Source organism: Macaca mulatta, chromosome 16 (assembly GCF_049350105.2).
Source record: "Macaca mulatta isolate MMU2019108-1 chromosome 16, T2T-MMU8v2.0, whole genome shotgun sequence".
Taxonomy (NCBI): Eukaryota; Metazoa; Chordata; class Mammalia; order Primates; family Cercopithecidae; genus Macaca; species Macaca mulatta.
The window spans coordinates 84,593,314-84,610,496 of NC_133421.1; the positions used below are offsets into that span (position 1 = coordinate 84,593,314).

A 17,183-nucleotide genomic window follows, 5' to 3' on the forward strand; every position below is an offset into this window, starting at 1 on the left:
GTGTGTGTGTGTGTGTGTGTGTGTGTCCCATGACACAAGAAAGTTTAGGAAGCAGCGACATAGTCGCTGCTGCATTTTACCAAGAAGGAAGCTAAGGCCCAGAGAGGTAAAGTGACTTCCCCAAGGTCACACAGCTACAAAAAGTCCAGAGCCTTTCTGCTAAGAACAATAATTTTGAAACTTTGTTTTCAAGCAGAACATTTTTTTCCCTTCAAATAAAATATTACAGGAACCTAACTTTATAACATAGATACAGGCCGGGTGCGATGCCTCATGCCTGTAATCCCAGCACTTTGGGAGGCCGAGGCAGGCAGATCACTTCAGGTCAGGAGTTCGAGACTAGCCTGGCCAACATGGCAAAACCCTGTTTCTACTAAAAATTACAAAAATTAGCCAGGCATGGTGGCATGTGCCTGTAATCCCAGCTACTCAGAAGTCTGAGGCAGGAGAATCACTTGAACCCAGGAGGCAAAAGTTGCAGTGAGCCAAGATCATGCCACTGCACTCTAGCCTGGGAGTCAGAGCAAGACTCTGTCTCAAAAAAAAAAGAAAAGAAAAAAAAAAGAAAAAAAATATATATACATATAGAGAGAGAGAGAGAGAGGGCAGTTCTAGTTTAAAAGGAGTTGGGAGTCTCAGATCCTCACCACGTGGGCCTCCCCTGACCTCCCCCTGCCCCGGGAGGTCCCCTGGGAGCTTCCCCTACCTAAGCCTTAGGGTTTCTACTCTACAAAGGGTACAGAGATGCTTAGGAGGGAAGACAGAAGAGAGACGGGAAGGAGGCTCCACAGTTAGAAGAGTGAAAGGTGGTGGTGAGCATACAGAGGCAGAGGGAGGGGGAGTGCTGGGCGTGACCCATGGAGCAGATGGCGTTTGGGGGAGATATAGGAACAGCAGCACCGGGAGTTCAGGGGACTTTGAGGAAACTGTGCCTGGACGCTGTCAGCAGAAGGAGGTGAGTAGTTCTCAGAGGCCGCAGGTGCAGCTGAGGAGGCCTCCACCCCTGTCAGAATGGCGCTCTGCTCCAACTCTTCCCCACCAAGTTTAGGTTTGACTTAAGGAAAACACAGGGTCCTGCGAGGGTGCCTCCAGGCCTGGGGCTAGGTAGGGTACAGGAAAAAGCGACTCCAGGCCTGGAGGGAGGGCGTCCATTCCCAGCTTTATCACTAAAGGAAAGCGAGGCCTGAATTCCGCAAGCTCTTTACTGCGGGCCTAAGAACACTGCACCCCTCTCCACCCCACCTAAGGGCGGGCTGCGAGTCGGAGACCCTGCAGGTCCGCGCCTGCACAGCCCTCGGCCCCGCCCGCTCGTCCAGCTGCCTCGCAATTGGCTGCACCCTCTGGGTCCGAGCCCCCGGCAGGGTAATTAACGAGGGATTAATGAGATTTCCAAAGTCAACAGAAAAATCGATGGGCCGCGGAGCCCGAGCGGCGGCTGCGCAGTCCCGCTGGGGTAGGGCGTCGCGGGCATCGGTCTCACTTGGACGGACGATCCGCTCAGCGCCCGCAGTCGGTGGTTAGCCCGCGGCGATGCCTGCCCCGGCCTCAGGTAAGCCGGGAGCGCCGGCAGAACTTTCCCAGCTTGCGCACCCCAGACACTGACACATACTACACCCCCAAAAGCGGGGTTCACGAGCAGGAGATGCAGGGATTGGAACGGGAAAGTGGGGTGACTGTGGAGAGGTCAACTCCCTTTGATCCGAGGCCGGCCCCTCTACCCGCCCCTCAACCCGGGCTCCGCGTCCCTACTCCTTTCCGTGGACCCGGGGGGCACAGAGGGCCGCAGGGCGCGGCTCCTCCTGGCGGGGCCCACACAGCAGAAAGCGGGCGCGGAGGCCTGGGGTGTGGGGTTGGTTGGGGCTGTCTGGACGCCGGGTCTGGGGCACGCACGAAGCGTCTACCCCCGGCCCCGCAGTCCCTAAAATGGCTCGGAAGGAAATCCCGAAGGCGTCTGCACTAGCAGCCTCCTCCGAGCCGGCCCTGCGTTTCTGGGCCGGGCGCCGGGCCCGACGGCTCCGCGGCTTTCATCACCGCTCCAACCGAGACCCACAAACCAGTCCGGTGTTCCCACCCTCCCTTGGACTGGCGTCGCGCCCAGGGGCATGACAGGGAGCGGCAGAGTCCTGCTTGTCAGTTCCAGGCGCCCTTGCCCTAGCTCTCTGCCCGAGACCCCTACGTGCCCACTCCAGCCCCCTGCCCAGCCCAGGACGAAATTTGCTCCTTTGAAGGCTCACTCCAGCGGCCTTTGGAGGGTTGGACCCCAGGGTGGGAGACGGGGAGGCTGTCAGGGCAAAGACCCCAGAGGGAGAGAACCTGGAACCTTGTCCACCAGTGTCCCCTCCAGGCCTCCAGTCTGAATAAAATCCACCCTTGAAATTCACCAGTAATCCCAACCCTTCCCAGCTCTCCAGGACCTCAAAAGAACTGGAAGGAAATGCAGAGATAACCAACACTGAGCTTTCTGGGCGCCAGGCATTACTCTCTACCTGTGCTTCTTGCATGTATTAAATCATGTCATTCTGACAAAGCCCCTATTCGGCATTAATCCCTTTTTTTTTCTTTTTCTTTTTCTTTTTTTTTTTTTTTTTTTTGAGACAGGGTCTAACTCTGTCCCTCAGGCTGGAGTTCAATGTCACGATCACAGCTCACTGCAGCCTCAGCCTCCCAGGCTGAAGCAATCCTCCCACATCAGCTTCCCGAGTAGCTGGGACCACAGGTGCATGCCACTACACCTGGCTAATTGTTTGGTATTTTTTGTAGAGACGGGGTTTTGCCATGTTCCCCAGGCTGGTCTCCAACTCCTGGGCTCAAGGGATCCGCTCACCTCAGCCTCCCAAAGTGCTGGAATTACAGGCGTGAGCCACTGCAGTCAGCCTCATTCAGGAAGTCTTTATTGAGCATCTACTATGCACCAGCTACTATTCCATAGTTGTGTATCCGTTTTGCAGATGACAACACTGAGGCACAGAGTCTAAGTAGCTCTCTGTAGTAGTCTCAGTAGTCTAAGATGACAGAGGTAATAAGTGCTGGAATCTGAGCTCTTGATCATTAATCTACCCCGCTTCAGGGCCGGAGGAGAGGGGGCAGGTTTGGGGGAAGGGGAAGTAAAGCAGTTAGAATTGGGAGATGAGGAGCAGGGAGGCATCCCGGTGAGACCCAGCCTTGCTCAATTTGGGTGGAGGAGCTTAGGAGGGAAAGATAAAGATCATCTGGAGTCTCCTCCCCAGCCAGCCTGGAAAGAGTTTAATGGGAAGGGTCTCTGTCCACAACTCTGGTGCTGAAAATTCCCCAAAAGATGCCAGAGTCAGCTGGCAAACACTGGGTGAATGTCACGTCTGCGCTAGGTTTGGGGGGTCCGAGTTAAGCAGGACCCAGTCTCTGTCCTGGAGGAGTTCCAGGCCTTAATGGGAGCTAGCCACACCCACAGCACACCAAACAGGGCACACCTACTCTCAATAGAGGGGAGTGGCCCCAGCAAAGTAGCACCAGAAGGCTTAGGCAGAGACAAAGCCTTTCCAGGTGGGTGGGGAGGATGGGTGAGTGGCCAGGGGTGGGAGGGGCAGAAAGAAGAGCAGTGTCCAGGAGGGATGGCAGGAGGCAGGAGACCACGGGAGAAACAGAGAACTCTCTACCTGGGCCTGGGTGGATGTCGGAGGCAGGTGCCTTGAATACGGCAGTGGAGGTGGGTGGGGACAGGGAGGAGACAGAACTTGGGCAAGGATGACAGAGTGGACTGGGAAAGAGGAGAAAATAATTTATAGAATCTGGAAAAGGGGCTCAAGTTTTAGTGCTCCATCTGCCCCAGAAGAGAACAGCACAAAGTATAAATATGGAGCAGGTGGAAAATGGGAGAATATGCCCAAGGGAGAATGGGAGCCTGGAGAGGTTGCATTTTCAAGCCAGATATGGTGAGGGTCTTCTGCTGTTGCATAGAGGGCACGTCTGAAGCTCCTGAAGCCCGGGGTCTCAAGGGAGAGATACAGCAAAGCACAGCTAATGGAAGCAGAGGACAATGGGTGGTCAGTGTGGGATGAGGTGGGAGTGCTGACGAGGGAAGGCTGCAGAGAGGAGGCGGGGTCTGTGCGAAGTCCTGAAGCACAAGCTAGAGTTACCCAAGGGGCAAAAGGGGTAGGCATTAAAGGCAAAGGATAGGGTGTGAGCAAAGACTGGGTGCATTCCAGGAAGTGCAGCAAGATGGTGTAGCCCAAGGAGAGGGGAGTGAGGTCTGAAGGCAATGCTAGAGGGGTAAGTTGAAGCCAGACGAGCAAGCAGCAGCAGCTACTCTGCCTTGGGCAGAGAACCTGGAACCTTGTCCAGGCCCATACTAATCATATACCTCTCATTTTGAGAGGCCACGCAGGCTGTGTCAGCAGTTTGGACTTTATACTGAGGGCAATTAGTTGCCTTTGCAGGACTTTCAGTAGGGGAGAGGCACTCTGGGCAAGGAGACCAGTCCAAGAGAGCGAGGATGGGGGCCCAGACTAGGCAGTGGTTGAGGTCAAGAAAAATCCGTGCCAGTCATGGTGGCTCACACCTGTAATCCCAACACTTTGGGAACCTGAGACAGGAGGATCACTTGAGGCGAGGAGTTCAAGACCAGCCTAGGCAACATAACGCGACGGTGTCTCTGCAAAAAAAAAAAAAATTAATTAGCCGAGCTTGGTGGCACACGTCTGTAGTCCCAGCTACTCATGAGGCTGAATCGAGAGGATCACTTGAACCCAGGAGTTCAAGGTTGCAGTGAGCTATGATGGTGCCACTGCACTCCAGCTGGGTTGCAGAGCGAGACCCCAGCTCTAAAAATAAATAAATAAAAATCTAAGAGCAACTTTTGAGCTGGAATGAACAAGCTTGGGGCCTAAGAGAATGCAAGGGATGAGGGGAGAGGCAAAGAGGGTGCCTAGTTCTCCGCTAGGAGGTGTGGAGATGGAGATGTCACTCTGAGATTGTGATATTAGGAAGCAAGAGAATGGGAGTAGCGAGCACCTAGAACCCTGAGCCCAGAGCGCGAGGCAGCGGCAGGACAAAGGAAGAGCCTGGGCAGAACAGGGGGTCTCTAGGGAGCCTTGTGGGTCAGCTCAGCCTCTCCACCAGGAGAGCACCCAGAAGCAGCAGAACCGTCCCCACTCTCAACAGTATCTCAGTCCCACCAGGAAGAAGGAGTGTCCAGTGGAGAGCGTATGCTGGACTCAGAGCTGCAGTCATTGGATGCCCCAAAATCTGGTCTAAGCAAGTGGTGACAAAGTGGTTGGCCTACGTGAATGCTTGGGAGAGGTGAGGAAATGGCAGGAGACATTCAGGAAAAGAAGAGGGTAAAAGATCGTGTTTCCTACATTATGTCAGGCACTCGTGGGACTTCCAGGAGTGCGGGGAGGGGCAGAGAAATGGAAGTCAGTTCCTTCAAAGTTAAGGGCATGGCCGCGGTGCTGATCCAGGCCTGTCCCGTGCTCTCAGCAGACATTGTAAATCAACCCCGGAGCCTTTTCCCTAAACCTTTAATGTACTTTAAAATTATTTCATTTATTTATTTATTTATGTTTAAATGCAGAGTCTTGCTCTGTCAGTCAGCTTGGCGTGCAGTGGCCCAATCATAGCTCACTGCAACCTTGATTTCCTGGGTTCAAGCCATCCTCCTGCCTCAGCCTCCTGAATAGTTAGGACTATAGGCATAAACCATCATACCTGGCTAATATATATATTATACACACACACACACACACACACACACACACATATATATATATGTATTTTTTTTTGTAGAGACGGTATCTTCCTATGTTGGCCAGGCTGGTCTTGAATGCCTGGGTTCAAGCAATCCTCCCACCTAAGCCTCCCAAAGTGCTGAGATTACAGGCATCAGCCACCATGCCCAGCCTAAAATTACTTTTAATTACATAAGTACTGTGCTAATTTAAAAAAAAAAAAAACAAAAAAAAAACAGAACAGTAAAGCCAAAAAGTCTGCTACGCCCAATCCCAGTACCCTCATCCCAGAAGAAACTCCTACTGTGAAATCGATGGGTAGCATCTAGACCAGGAGTCCCCAGTCCCCAGGCTGCAGACCAGTACTGGTCCATGGCCTGTTAGGAACCAGGCCGCACAGCAGGAGGTAAGTGATGGGGAGGGAGCATGACGCCCTGAGCTCCGCCTCCTGTCAGATCAGCAGTGGCAACAGATTCTCACAGGATCACGAACCCCATCATGAACTGCGCATGCGAGGGATCGAAGGGTTGCCCACTCCTTATGAGAATCTAATACCCAATGATCTGAAGTATAACAGTTTCATCCCGAAACCATCCCTCCACCTTCCATCCATGGAAAAATTGTCTTCCACAAAACTGGTCCCTGGTGCCAAAAGAGCTGGGGAGGGGACTGCTGGTCTAGACCTTTTAAAAGTAATTGTATTCTCCTGCCTCAGCCTCCCGAGTAGCTGGGACTACAGGCGCCAGCCACCACACCTGGCTAATTTTTTTGTATTTTTAGTAGAGACGGTGTTTCACCATGTTAGCCAGGATGGTCTCGATCTCCTGATCTCGTGATCTGCCAGGAGGCAGAGCTTGCAGTGAGCTGAGATAGCGCCACTGGACTCCAGCCTGGGCGACAGAGCGAGACTCCGTCTCAGAAAAAAAAAAAAAAAGTAATTGTATAGGTTCTTGTACGTTCCCGTAATACAGTATTGTTTCAGATCACACCATTCTTTCTTACCAAGCCCAGACACAGCCTCAGGATGCTTCTCTGCAAAACATTTTAGGCAATCATTTCCCAACCAATCAGGGTCAGAATAAGAGAGGCCACGAACTTGCCCTCCCTGGTGTCGGAAGTGAAATTCCTCCCAGAAGGCGGAAGGACACCGCTGCCTTTCGATGGCAAAAAATCACAGCCCTGGAAACTGACCAGGCACTAGGCAGACGTTCACTTTAGGATCAGGCACAAGTCAGGAACGGGGGTGGACAGGGAGGGCGTGATCCTCACGCCAGTCAAACTAATTCTCCATGTTTATGTGCAGCACAGGGGGCTTCCATAGGGTCTCCTGGTCTGTTTGAACCTCCTCAGGTCCTGTAAGGTAGGTGGGGCAGCTGCTATTAGTTCCAGTGTCCCAACCAGAGAGGCCGCATAGCTGACCCTGGGTCACACAGCGGTTAGGGGCGAGGTGGACTTGAACCCAGGAGAGCCTGGCAGTTAACCCAGGACCCTTTCTCCATCTCCAGCCCCTGCTGAGGCTACACCCATGCCTTCTTCAGAAGCACAGGAGACTGAAGCAGTCCCACATAAGGAGAACCGAGTGGATATGGGGGCCAAGGAGAGAGCGGCCACCGACCCGCTCCAGCAGAAGTCCTGGCTGGTGCGGCATTTCTCCCTGCTCCTGCGGCGGGACCGACAAGCCCAGAAGGCCGGGCAACTCTTCTCGGGGCTCCTGGCCCTGAACGTGGTGTTCCTGGGCGGGGCCTTCATCTGCAGCATGATCTTCAACAAGGTGGCCGTCACTCTGGGCGACGTGTGGATCCTGCTGGCCACGCTGAAGGTCCTCTCCCTGCTCTGGCTTCTCTACTACGTGGCAAGCACCACCCGCCGACCACATGCCGTGCTGTACCAAGATCCCCACGCGGGGCCCCTCTGGGTGCGGGGTGAGTGTCAGGGTGCTGGGGTGCTGGGCAGGGGTGGGAAGGGAGAGCCAGTTCCGGGCAGGTGCCAACGCCCGCCCGCACGTCCGGCCAGGTTCCCTAGTGCTCTTCGGCACCTGCACCTTCTGCCTCAACATCTTCCGAGTGGGCTACGATGTGAGCCACATCCGCTGCAAGTCACAGCTGGAGCTTGTCTTCCCTGTCATCGAGATGGTCTTCATCGGCGTCCAGGTGACAGGCTTCTCCCGTCCCCACACCACCGGGGACATACACTATCTACCCATGGTGTACACACACCTCCCACTACCTGTGCCTAGAAGCAGCCACATAGGCAAATACCTAATGCCGCAGGGTCTTTGCGCACACACCACGCCCCTCACACAAGTGTCCACGTCCACACATACCCATGGGTTCCTGCATCAACACACACACCGTGGCACCAAATGTAGACACTTAGAAGTCCAGCTGCCTATGTGTATGTAGGCGTATCCCTGAATATACACTCCCTAGATGCACAAACCTCGTCTTGGCCGGGCGCGGTGGCTCAAGCCTGTAATCCCAGCACTTTGGGAGGCCGAGACGGGCGGATCACGAGGTCAGGAGATCGAGACCATCCTGGCGAACACGGTGAAACCCCGTCTCTACCAAAAATATACAAAAAACTAGCCGGGCGAGGTGGCGGGCGCCTATAGTCCCAGCTACACAGGAGGCTGAGGCAGGAGAATGGCGTAAACCCGGGAGGCGGAGCTTGCAGTGAGCTGAGATCCGGCCACTGCGCTCCAGCCCCGGCGACAGAGCGAGACTCCGTCTCAAAAAACAAACAAACAAACAAACAAACAAACAAAAAAACCTCGTCTTAAGAATACAATCTCAGGGTTGGGTGAGGTGGCTCAAGCCTGTAATCCCAGTGTTTTAGGAGGCCGAGATAGGCGGATCATGAGGTCAGGAGATCGAGACCATCCTGGCTAACACGGTGAAACCTCGTCTCTACTAAAAAAAAAAAAAATACAAAAAAGTAGCTGGGCCAGGTGGCAGGTGCCTGTAGTCCCAGCTACTCGGCAGGCTGAGGCAGGAGAATGGCGTAAACCCGGGAGGCAGAGCTTGCAGTGAGCTGAGATTGGGCCACTGCACTCCAGCCTGGGTGACAGAGCGAGACTCTGTCTCAAAAAACAGAACAAAACCAAAAGAATACAATCTCGGTCAGTCGCGTTGGCTCATGCCTGTAATCCCAGCACTTTGGGAGGCCGAGGCAGGTGGATTACCTGAGGTCAGGAGTTTGAGACCAGCCTGGTCAACATGGTAAAACCCTGTCTCTACTAAAAATATAAAAATTAGCCGGGTGCAGCACACGCCTGTAGACCCAGCTACTTGGGAGGCTGAGGCACGAGAATCACTTGAACCCAGGAGGCAGAGAGTTTGCAGTGAGCCAAGATCGTGCCACTGCGCTCCAGCCTGGGTGACAGAGTGAGACTCTGTCTCAAAAAAAATAAGAATACAATCTCCAGCTTCCTCTTAGGTTTCTCTTGTCGCCAGGCATTGTGTTGGCTGTTTTGTTCCCACCGTCTTATTTCCCCAACAAGAAGGCATTTACACAAAGGGTGGGTTTTCTCGTCCCTTTTCACAGTTGAGGCAACTAAGGCTCAGAGATGGTTTGCCACTGACTCAATACCACACAGCAAGAAGCAGTAGAGCCAAGATTCCGACCCAGTCTTTCTCCTTGTGTCTTTCACTGTAAATACACGCATGCGCCCCAGGAACTCGCACTGTGGTCCCACCACCTCCACCAGCCCCTGGGCTCAAGGCCCTGTCTCTTTCAGACCTGGGTGCTCTGGAAACACTGCAAAGACTGTGTTCAGGTCCAGACCAACTTCACTAGGTAAGATTTCTCTCCCTCCCAAACCCTCTGGCCTCTCTGTCCTCCCCACCACTTCCCTGGTCAGGGTGGCCCTGGGGCTATAGGTTAGTCTGGGATGTGTCCTAGGTGGCCCCAGGGCTGCCTCTTGTGTCCTAGTGCCAGCGTGACACTAGGGAGTGAGTGGTTGGGAGTGAGTGGTTGCCCAACAACAGCGGATGGTGAGGGTTTGGCGCCTGGGGAGCCGGCCAGGGTGTGTGAGAAGAGTGTGGCACTTCCCCCAGATGTGGCCTGATGCTGACCCTGGCCACGAACCTGCTGCTGTGGGTTCTGGCCGTTACCAATGACTCCATGCACCGAGAGATTGAAGCTGAGCTTGGCATCCTCATGGAAAAATACACAGGTATGGAAAGGAGACCAGGTCTTCCTTGCCCTGAAACACACACACACACAGACACACACACACACACACACACACGCTACATTCCCTAAAACAGGTGAGGCTCAGTAAGTCTATAGTTGGGAGTAAACTCTAGAGGCCAGATTAGGAATCAACAGAAAACTGAAGTTTGCCAGTGGTCCCCATCCCACCCCATCAGGTGCTGACGCCCTGCACCCCACTCCAGTCGTCAGCAAGCCAGCCATTGATCCCGGCTGAGCTAGCCACTAAGTCCTTCAGGTATGCACCCCACCCATGGTATTTGCATTTTACTTGCAAGCAACTCAACAGCCTCCAGGGTTGAAAGGAATGTCTTCCTAATACAATTTTAGGTGCCTGGCTCTATCAATCAGGTGGGACAGAAGATTTCTGGGCAGAAAAATACTCCCAAGATTGTCCCATATGCCTCACCTCCTATCTTAGAGGCTGCATCCCATACCCAACATGGGAACACTGCTCTGTAGGATTGAGCCACACCTGTATGTACATGCCCCACCCCACCCCGGGCGGCATCACCATCACGCCCTGCAGCCCAGCCCTCCCAGCACATCCACATATTCACATACCCGCTGCATCAGTCACGACACGCCTGTGTACTGTGGGCATTCTGTATACTCTGCTTGCATTTCTCAGAAAAGCAGTGCAAAGAGAGAATTTTTGCCAAGTGACATCATGGATTTTGATATTATAAAATAATTCAAGGCTGGGCGCGGTGGCTCACGCCTATAATCCCAGCACTTTGGGAGGCCGAGGCAGGCGGATCACCTGAGGTCAGGAGTTTGAAACCAGCCTAGCCAACGTGGTGAAACCCTGTCTCTACTAAAAATACAAAAATTAGCCAGGCATGGTGGTGGGTGCCTGTAATCCCCGCTACTTGGGAGAATCTACCCAGCTATTGAGGCATGCAAATCACTTGAACCCGGAAGGCGGAGGTTGCAGTGAGCTGAGATCACGCCATTGCACTCCAGCCTGGGTGACAAGACTGAAACTGTCATAAAATAAAATAATAAAATAAAACAAAATAAAATAATTCAAGCATTACAAATGAGTAGAAGAACAAGACATACCCATCACCTAGGCATAATAATTATTAACATTTGGCCATATTTACTTATTTTTACTTTTTGCTAAAGTACTTAAATTACAGAAATCATAACATTATATCTCAAAATAGTTCAGTATGCATCTTTTTTTTTTTTTTTTTTTTTTGAGACAGGGTCTCACTCTGTCACCCAGGCTGGAGTGCAGTGGTGCAATCATAGCTCACTACAGTTTCAAACTTTTGGGCTCAAGCTATCCTCCCACCTCAGCTTCCTGAGTAGCTGGGACCACAGGCACATGCCAGCATGCCCAGCTCATTTTTAAAATTTTTGCAGAGATGGGGTCCCACAAAAAAATTCTGAGCCCAGACTTGTCTCAAACTACTGGGCTCAAGTGATCCTCCCTCCTCAGCCTCCTGAAGTGCTGGGATTATAGGCATGAGCCACCATGCCGGGCCAAGTGTGCATCTCTTTAAAAACAGATATATTCCCCCACATGACCACAATGCTATTATGGTTGTTAACAAAATCCTTCAACTTCGTTCTATCCTCTGAATCAATCTATATCCCACTTTCTCCAGTTAATCCCAGAAATGTCTTTTGTTTTGTTTGGTTTTTTTTGTTTTGTTTTTTGTTGTTTTGTTTGAGATGGCGTCTCGCTCTGTTGCTCAGGCTGGAATGCAGTGGTGCCATCTCGGCTTACTGCAAGCTCCGCCTCCCGGGTTCACGCCATTCTCCTGCCTCAGCCTCCTGAGTAGCTGGGACTACAAGCGCCCGCCACCACGCCCGGCTCATATTTTGTATTTTTAGTAGAGACGGGATTTCACTGTGTTAGCCAGGATGGTCTCGATCTCCTGACCTCATGATCTGCCCGCCTTGGCCTCCCAAAGCACTGGGATTACAGGCGTGAGCCACCTAGAAATGTCTTTTATAGACATTTTGTTCAAACATGCAATGCATTTGGTTAAATCTAAATTGGTATTTTCCCACTGACCTTGAGACTTGTCAGGTTTCTTCCTCCTGGCAGTGTTTAACTTGCTTCCCTCACCTTTACCTTTCCTTGGAATGGGAAGTATGGACAAAATCTTGATTAGATTCAGGTTAGATATTTTTGGCCCCAGCTTCTTCCAGTTGATGCTGTGTGCTTTGAAGGACAGCGATGCCAAGGTACTAATGACTGATGGCCAGACACTGAGTGCTGCTAAGGCCGATCGCTGGGTTCAGCTGTCACAGCCACGGGTTTTCCCTTGAGCCCAGGAAGTCATCTGTGGAGGTGACCTTTGGCACCAGACACATCACGTGAGGGTTTTGGGGGTTTCGGTTTTTGGTTTATTTGAGACACGGTCTCACTCTGTCACCCAGACTGGAATGCAGTCATGGGAACACGGCTCACTGCAGCCTCAACCTCCCAGGCTCAAGTGATCCTCCCACCTCAGCCTCCCACATAGCTGGTACTACAGGCGTGTGCCACCTGGCTAATTTTTTTGTTTGTTTGTTTTTGTTTTTTTGTTTGTTTTTGAGATGGAGTTTCGCTCTGTCGCCCAGGCTGGAGTGCAATGGCACATTCTTGGCTGACTGCAACCTCTGCTTTCCGGGCTCAAGCCATTCTTCCGCCTCAGCCTCCCAGGTAGCTGGGATTATAGGCATGTGCCACCATGCCCAGTTAATTTTTGTATTTTTAGTAGAGACGGGTTTCACCATGTTGCCCAGGCTGGTCTTGAACTCCTGACCTCAGGTGATCCACCTGCCTCAGCCTCCCAAACTGTTGGGATTACAGGCGTGAGCCAGCACCCCTGGCCATGTTTTTTATTTTTAGTAGAGACGAGGTCTCACCATGTTACCCAAGTCAATCTTGAACTCCTGAGCTCAAGCAGTCTTCCTGCCTTGGTCTCTCAAAGGGCTGGGATTGGAGGCATGAGCCACTGCGCCTGGCTGGCATCATGTTTTTAATGCTTTACATAAGCTTGGCATCTCAAGTCTTCAATTCCTCTGAAAAAGAATGGCCATTCTGTGGGATTTCTGATCTCTTTTCTGATCTCCTCAGTTTTCACATCCATAAAATGAGCGACTGGGTCTCTTTCAGCTCTGGTGTATTCCAGGGAATGGGAGGGATCTGTGTAGCCAGTCTCCTCAGAGCAGGGCCTGCCTGAATGTCTGCCCCTCCCACCCTGCCCCCCCGCACCAGGCAATGAGACCAACACCTGTCTGTGCCTCAATGCCACCACGTGTGAAGCTTTCCGAAGGGGCTTCCTGATGCTGTACCCCTTCAGCACTGAGTACTGCCTCATCTGCTGTGCCGTGCTGTTTGTCATGTGGAAGAATGTGGGCCGCAGTGTGGCATCCCACATGGGTGCCCACCCTGGCACTGTGCCCTTCCACCTGCACGGGGCCATCTTCGGGCTGCTGCTGGGCCTGCTGGTGCTGTTGGCAGGCGTGTGCGTCTTTGTGCTCTTCCAAATCGAGGCCAGTGGCTCTGCCATTGCTTACCAGTATTTCACCCTCTACTATGCCTTCTATGTGGCTGTGCTGCCCGCCATGAGCCTGGCATGCCTGGCAGGCACAGCCATACATGGGCTGGAGGAGCGAGAGCTGGACACGGTCAAGAATCCTACCCGCAGCCTGGATGTGGTGCTGCTGATGGGTGCTGCACTGGGCCAGATGGGCATCGCCTATTTCTCCATTGTGGCCATTGTGGCCAAGCACCCGCATGAGCTGCTCAACCGCCTCATCCTGGCCTACTCGCTGCTGCTCATCTTGCAGCACATCGCTCAGAACCTCTTCATCATCGAGGGCCTGCACCGGCGCCCACTCTGGGAGGCAGTTCCCGAGGGCCTGGCAAGAAAGCAGGAGGCTGAGCCTCCCCGCAGAGGCTCCCTGCTGGAGCTGGGCCAGGGCCTGCAGCGGGCCTCACTGGCCTACATCCACTCCTACAGCCACCTCAACTGGAAGCGGCGGGCCCTCAAGGAGATCTCACTCTTCCTCATCCTCTGCAATATCACAGTAAGTGACTGGGCTAAGGGGTCTGGGGGATAGAGGCGCCAGGCAGACCCAGAAAGCCTCACTCAGGAAGGGATGGATCAAGGACACATCTTTTTCCAACTAGCTTGATGCTGCTTAAGAGTGTCCCCCCAGTTCCCTACAAGGTGCCTGGCATGAATGAATGTGCCAAGCACTTGGCTAAGTGCTCTTCGCAAACAAATATATAAGGCTTCTACCTTCCAGTTACTTCCCATCTAGTTAGGAAGACACCACTGAATTCATCATCCCTGGATTCAGTCAAAGGAAGAAATCAGGAAGTACCTGATTTTCTAAGACACTCCTAGTGGAAGATGTTGATAATGGTTGCCCAGTTTCTGGTGGATATCCCAGGTACACCTTTCTATGCAATATCTCCATACCTCATTGAATCATCACAGTAACTCCATGCAACAGACACTATTGCTGTCCCTTTTCACAGAGGAGGAAACTAAGGCTTAGGTTATTGGACCTGCCCAAGTACCCACAGCCTGTAAGTAGCAGGGCTGGGACAACTCAGAGTTGTTTGACCCCAAGCACTCAATGCACTGAAAACATACCCCAGAAATGAAACCTCTGGTCCAGGCAGAGGATAAATTGGCTCTAAAGTGCATTAGGAGCTCAGCAAAGGAACTGCGGGTCTGTATAGCCAAGGAAGGCTTCATGAAGGTTTGATTTGAGCCTTGAGGAATGGGTAGAATTTGGACAGGAAGGTAGGAGGGGGCAGGGGGTTATAACTAGCAGAAATGATGGGGCACAGTGGTTCACACCTGTAATCCCAGCACTTTGGGAGGCCGAGGCAGGAGGATCCCCTGAGCCCAGGAGTTTAAGACCAACCTGGACAACACAGGGAGACCCTGCCTCTACAAAAAAATTTTAAAATTAGTCTGGACACGGTGGCTCACTGGACACAGTGGCTCACAGTGGCTCACGGTGACTCCCAGCACTTTGGGAGGCTGAGGTGGGTGGGTCACTTGAGGCCAGGAGTTGGAGACCAGCCTAGGCAACATGGTAAAACCTCATCTCTACTAAAAATACAAAAATTAGCCAGGCATGGTGGTGCACACCTGTAATTCCAGCTACTCGGGAGGCTGAGGCACAAGAATCGCTCGAACCCAGGAGGCAGAGGTTGCAGTGAGCCAAGACTGTGCCACTGCACTCCAGCCTGGGTGACAGAGTAAGACTCTGTCTCTTAAAAAATAATAAAAATAAAAAATAAAAATTAGCCAGGCATGATAGTGCATGCCTGCAGTCCCAGCTACTTGGGAGGCTGAGATGGGAGGATCACTTGAGCCCGGGAGGTTGAGGCTGCATTGAGCTGTGATCCTGCCACTGCACTCCAGCCTGAGTGACAGAGTGAGACCTTATCTCAAATAAATAAATAAATAATAAAAATAAAAAGTAGCTAGCCGAGGAGTGAAGCCCGAGCTCAGGGTACAGGGTGGGGGTGCCCAGCTTGACAGAGCAGGTGGCACGCTAGGAATTCCTGCTTCTCCCCACACATGGCGGCAGCCCGGGGTCTCCTGACCCATCTGAAGTTCAGGCTGGCCACAGGCAAGCTCATGGAGATGGCTGGGGATGGCTAAGGCCTTCTGCAGTAGAGTGAGAAAGATCTGGGGAAAGAAGAGCTCATGCTGAAAGCCCAACGGTTAGAGGAAGATTGAGTGGGAGGTGGGGGTGGCACTGAAGGGGCTGCAGGTTTGGGGGCTGCCTCCCCTGAACGGAGTGCCTTAGGGCACAGGAGAGCCCTTCCCTAACTCAGCACATCCTCTCCCCCAGCTGTGGATGATGCCTGCATTTGGCATACACCCGGAGTTTGAGAATGGGCTAGAAAAGGATTTCTACGGCTACCAGATATGGTTCACCATCGTCAACTTCGGCCTGCCTCTGGGGGTCTTCTACCGCATGCACTCTGTGGGAGGCCTGGTGGAGGTCTACCTGGGGGCCTGAGGCTGCCCACCCCCGGCAGAACCTTGAAGTGCCAAGGCAGGGAAGATGGTAGCCCAGATGCCTCATTCTGAGGTACAGAGACCAGCCTGAGGCTCCCAAAGCCTCCTGCTCCCCAGAGCCTCACTGAAGGGGAGGGCACGGCCTATAGTCAGAGGCCAAGGGCAGGGGCCTGGACACTGAGCTTCTGATGCCCATGGCCAGGCCTGGGCACATGCCTGCCCCCTGCCTTTCCACCACAATCAGCGAGCCAACGGTGCACCCCAGGAGGCTGACAGGGGCCCCCTTACGGCTACTCTCTGGGAGGGTCAGACCTACATGACCGAGTCTGGGGAGCTTAGCGAGGGGCGCCCCTCTCCAGCCAGGCCTCAGGGATCTGCCCCCTACTGCAAGAAGAGCACCTGGTCCTAGTGTGGCTCTGGACATACTCAGAGCTCAGAGCTCCGAGCTGGGAGGCCAGCTCCTTTCCCCACACACCTATCTCCTAATGAGCTCATTCATTAGGTGCCAGGCAGGGTTCAACAGCTCTCTCCTGCGGCATAAACCCTATTTGTTTGATCGATTTTTTGCATTCAGGCTTGTGGCATTTGTTCCCAGGAACAGAACTGCTCCTTCAGGCATGGTGGGAAGGAATGGTCCTTTTGGGTAGGGCTGTGGGGCTGGGATAGTCCTGCTCCTGGGACTGTCCTCCTGGGCCAGGAGGGTCACCCAGTTCTTCCTTGGTCTGATCCAGGGGAGGAGGTGGGAGAGACAGGTCGGGGCTCGTGTCTCTCCACCCCCACCCCTCCCCAGCACACCCTCTGTCTAGGACAGAACCCCCAGTGACATTCTGCAGCTGGCTCTCCATGCAGGCTGTGGCCCCTGGCTGATCTCCTGAGCCATCAGGTGGGGCAGGAATGGAAGGGAAAGGGCAGGTGTGGCAAGCCATCCATCTCCCTGAGCCCAGTGCAAACAGCGGGCTCTGCCTGGGGCGAGGCCAGAGAGGGCAGCCCTGGCCCTGCAGATGAGGCTCTGCCCTCCTCCTCATGCCCCCCCCCGCCGCCCCCTGCCACTGAAGTGAATCACTAGCAAGCACAGCCCTGCCCGTGCTGTCTCAGTAGCTGCCTGGGGTGGCCCCATGGCCTCTCCTGTGGGCTCTTTCTCTAGGTGGCAACAGCCCAGGGGCCCCAAACCCTAGGTGACAGGGTCTAATCCTGCTTTCCCACCCAAGAAAATAACAAATGCTGGTTCCCAGTCATGCACTGGGGGCCCTCTGAGGTGCAGAGTCCC

The 17,183-nt window shown here is 53.4% G+C and overlaps 1 protein-coding gene across 5 annotated transcripts; it reads left to right on the forward strand.

The window, feature by feature from the left end:
- The first annotated feature begins 1,395 nt into the window (after positions 1–1,395).
- On the forward strand, positions 1,396–16,476 carry OTOP3 (otopetrin 3). 5 transcript variants are annotated; one of them, XM_077972680.1, is made up of 8 exons: positions 1,429–1,549; positions 5,154–5,274; positions 7,208–7,624; positions 7,716–7,852; positions 9,376–9,497; positions 9,758–9,876; positions 13,138–13,952; positions 15,747–16,476. In XM_077972680.1, the coding sequence occupies exons 2-8, from the start codon at positions 5,262–5,264 to the stop codon at positions 15,915–15,917; spliced, it is 1,794 nt and encodes a 597-aa protein (XP_077828806.1). In that variant the 5' UTR covers positions 1,429–1,549; positions 5,154–5,261; the 3' UTR covers positions 15,918–16,476. The 5 variants fall into 5 exon arrangements, with proteins under 5 accessions (XP_077828804.1, XP_077828805.1, XP_014975804.3 ...); XM_077972678.1 differs by lacking the exon at positions 5,154–5,274 and having other exon boundaries at positions 1,396–1,516; positions 7,241–7,624; positions 9,439–9,497; XM_077972679.1 differs by lacking the exon at positions 5,154–5,274 and having other exon boundaries at positions 1,406–1,549.
- Positions 16,477–17,183: the final 707 nt, after the last annotated feature.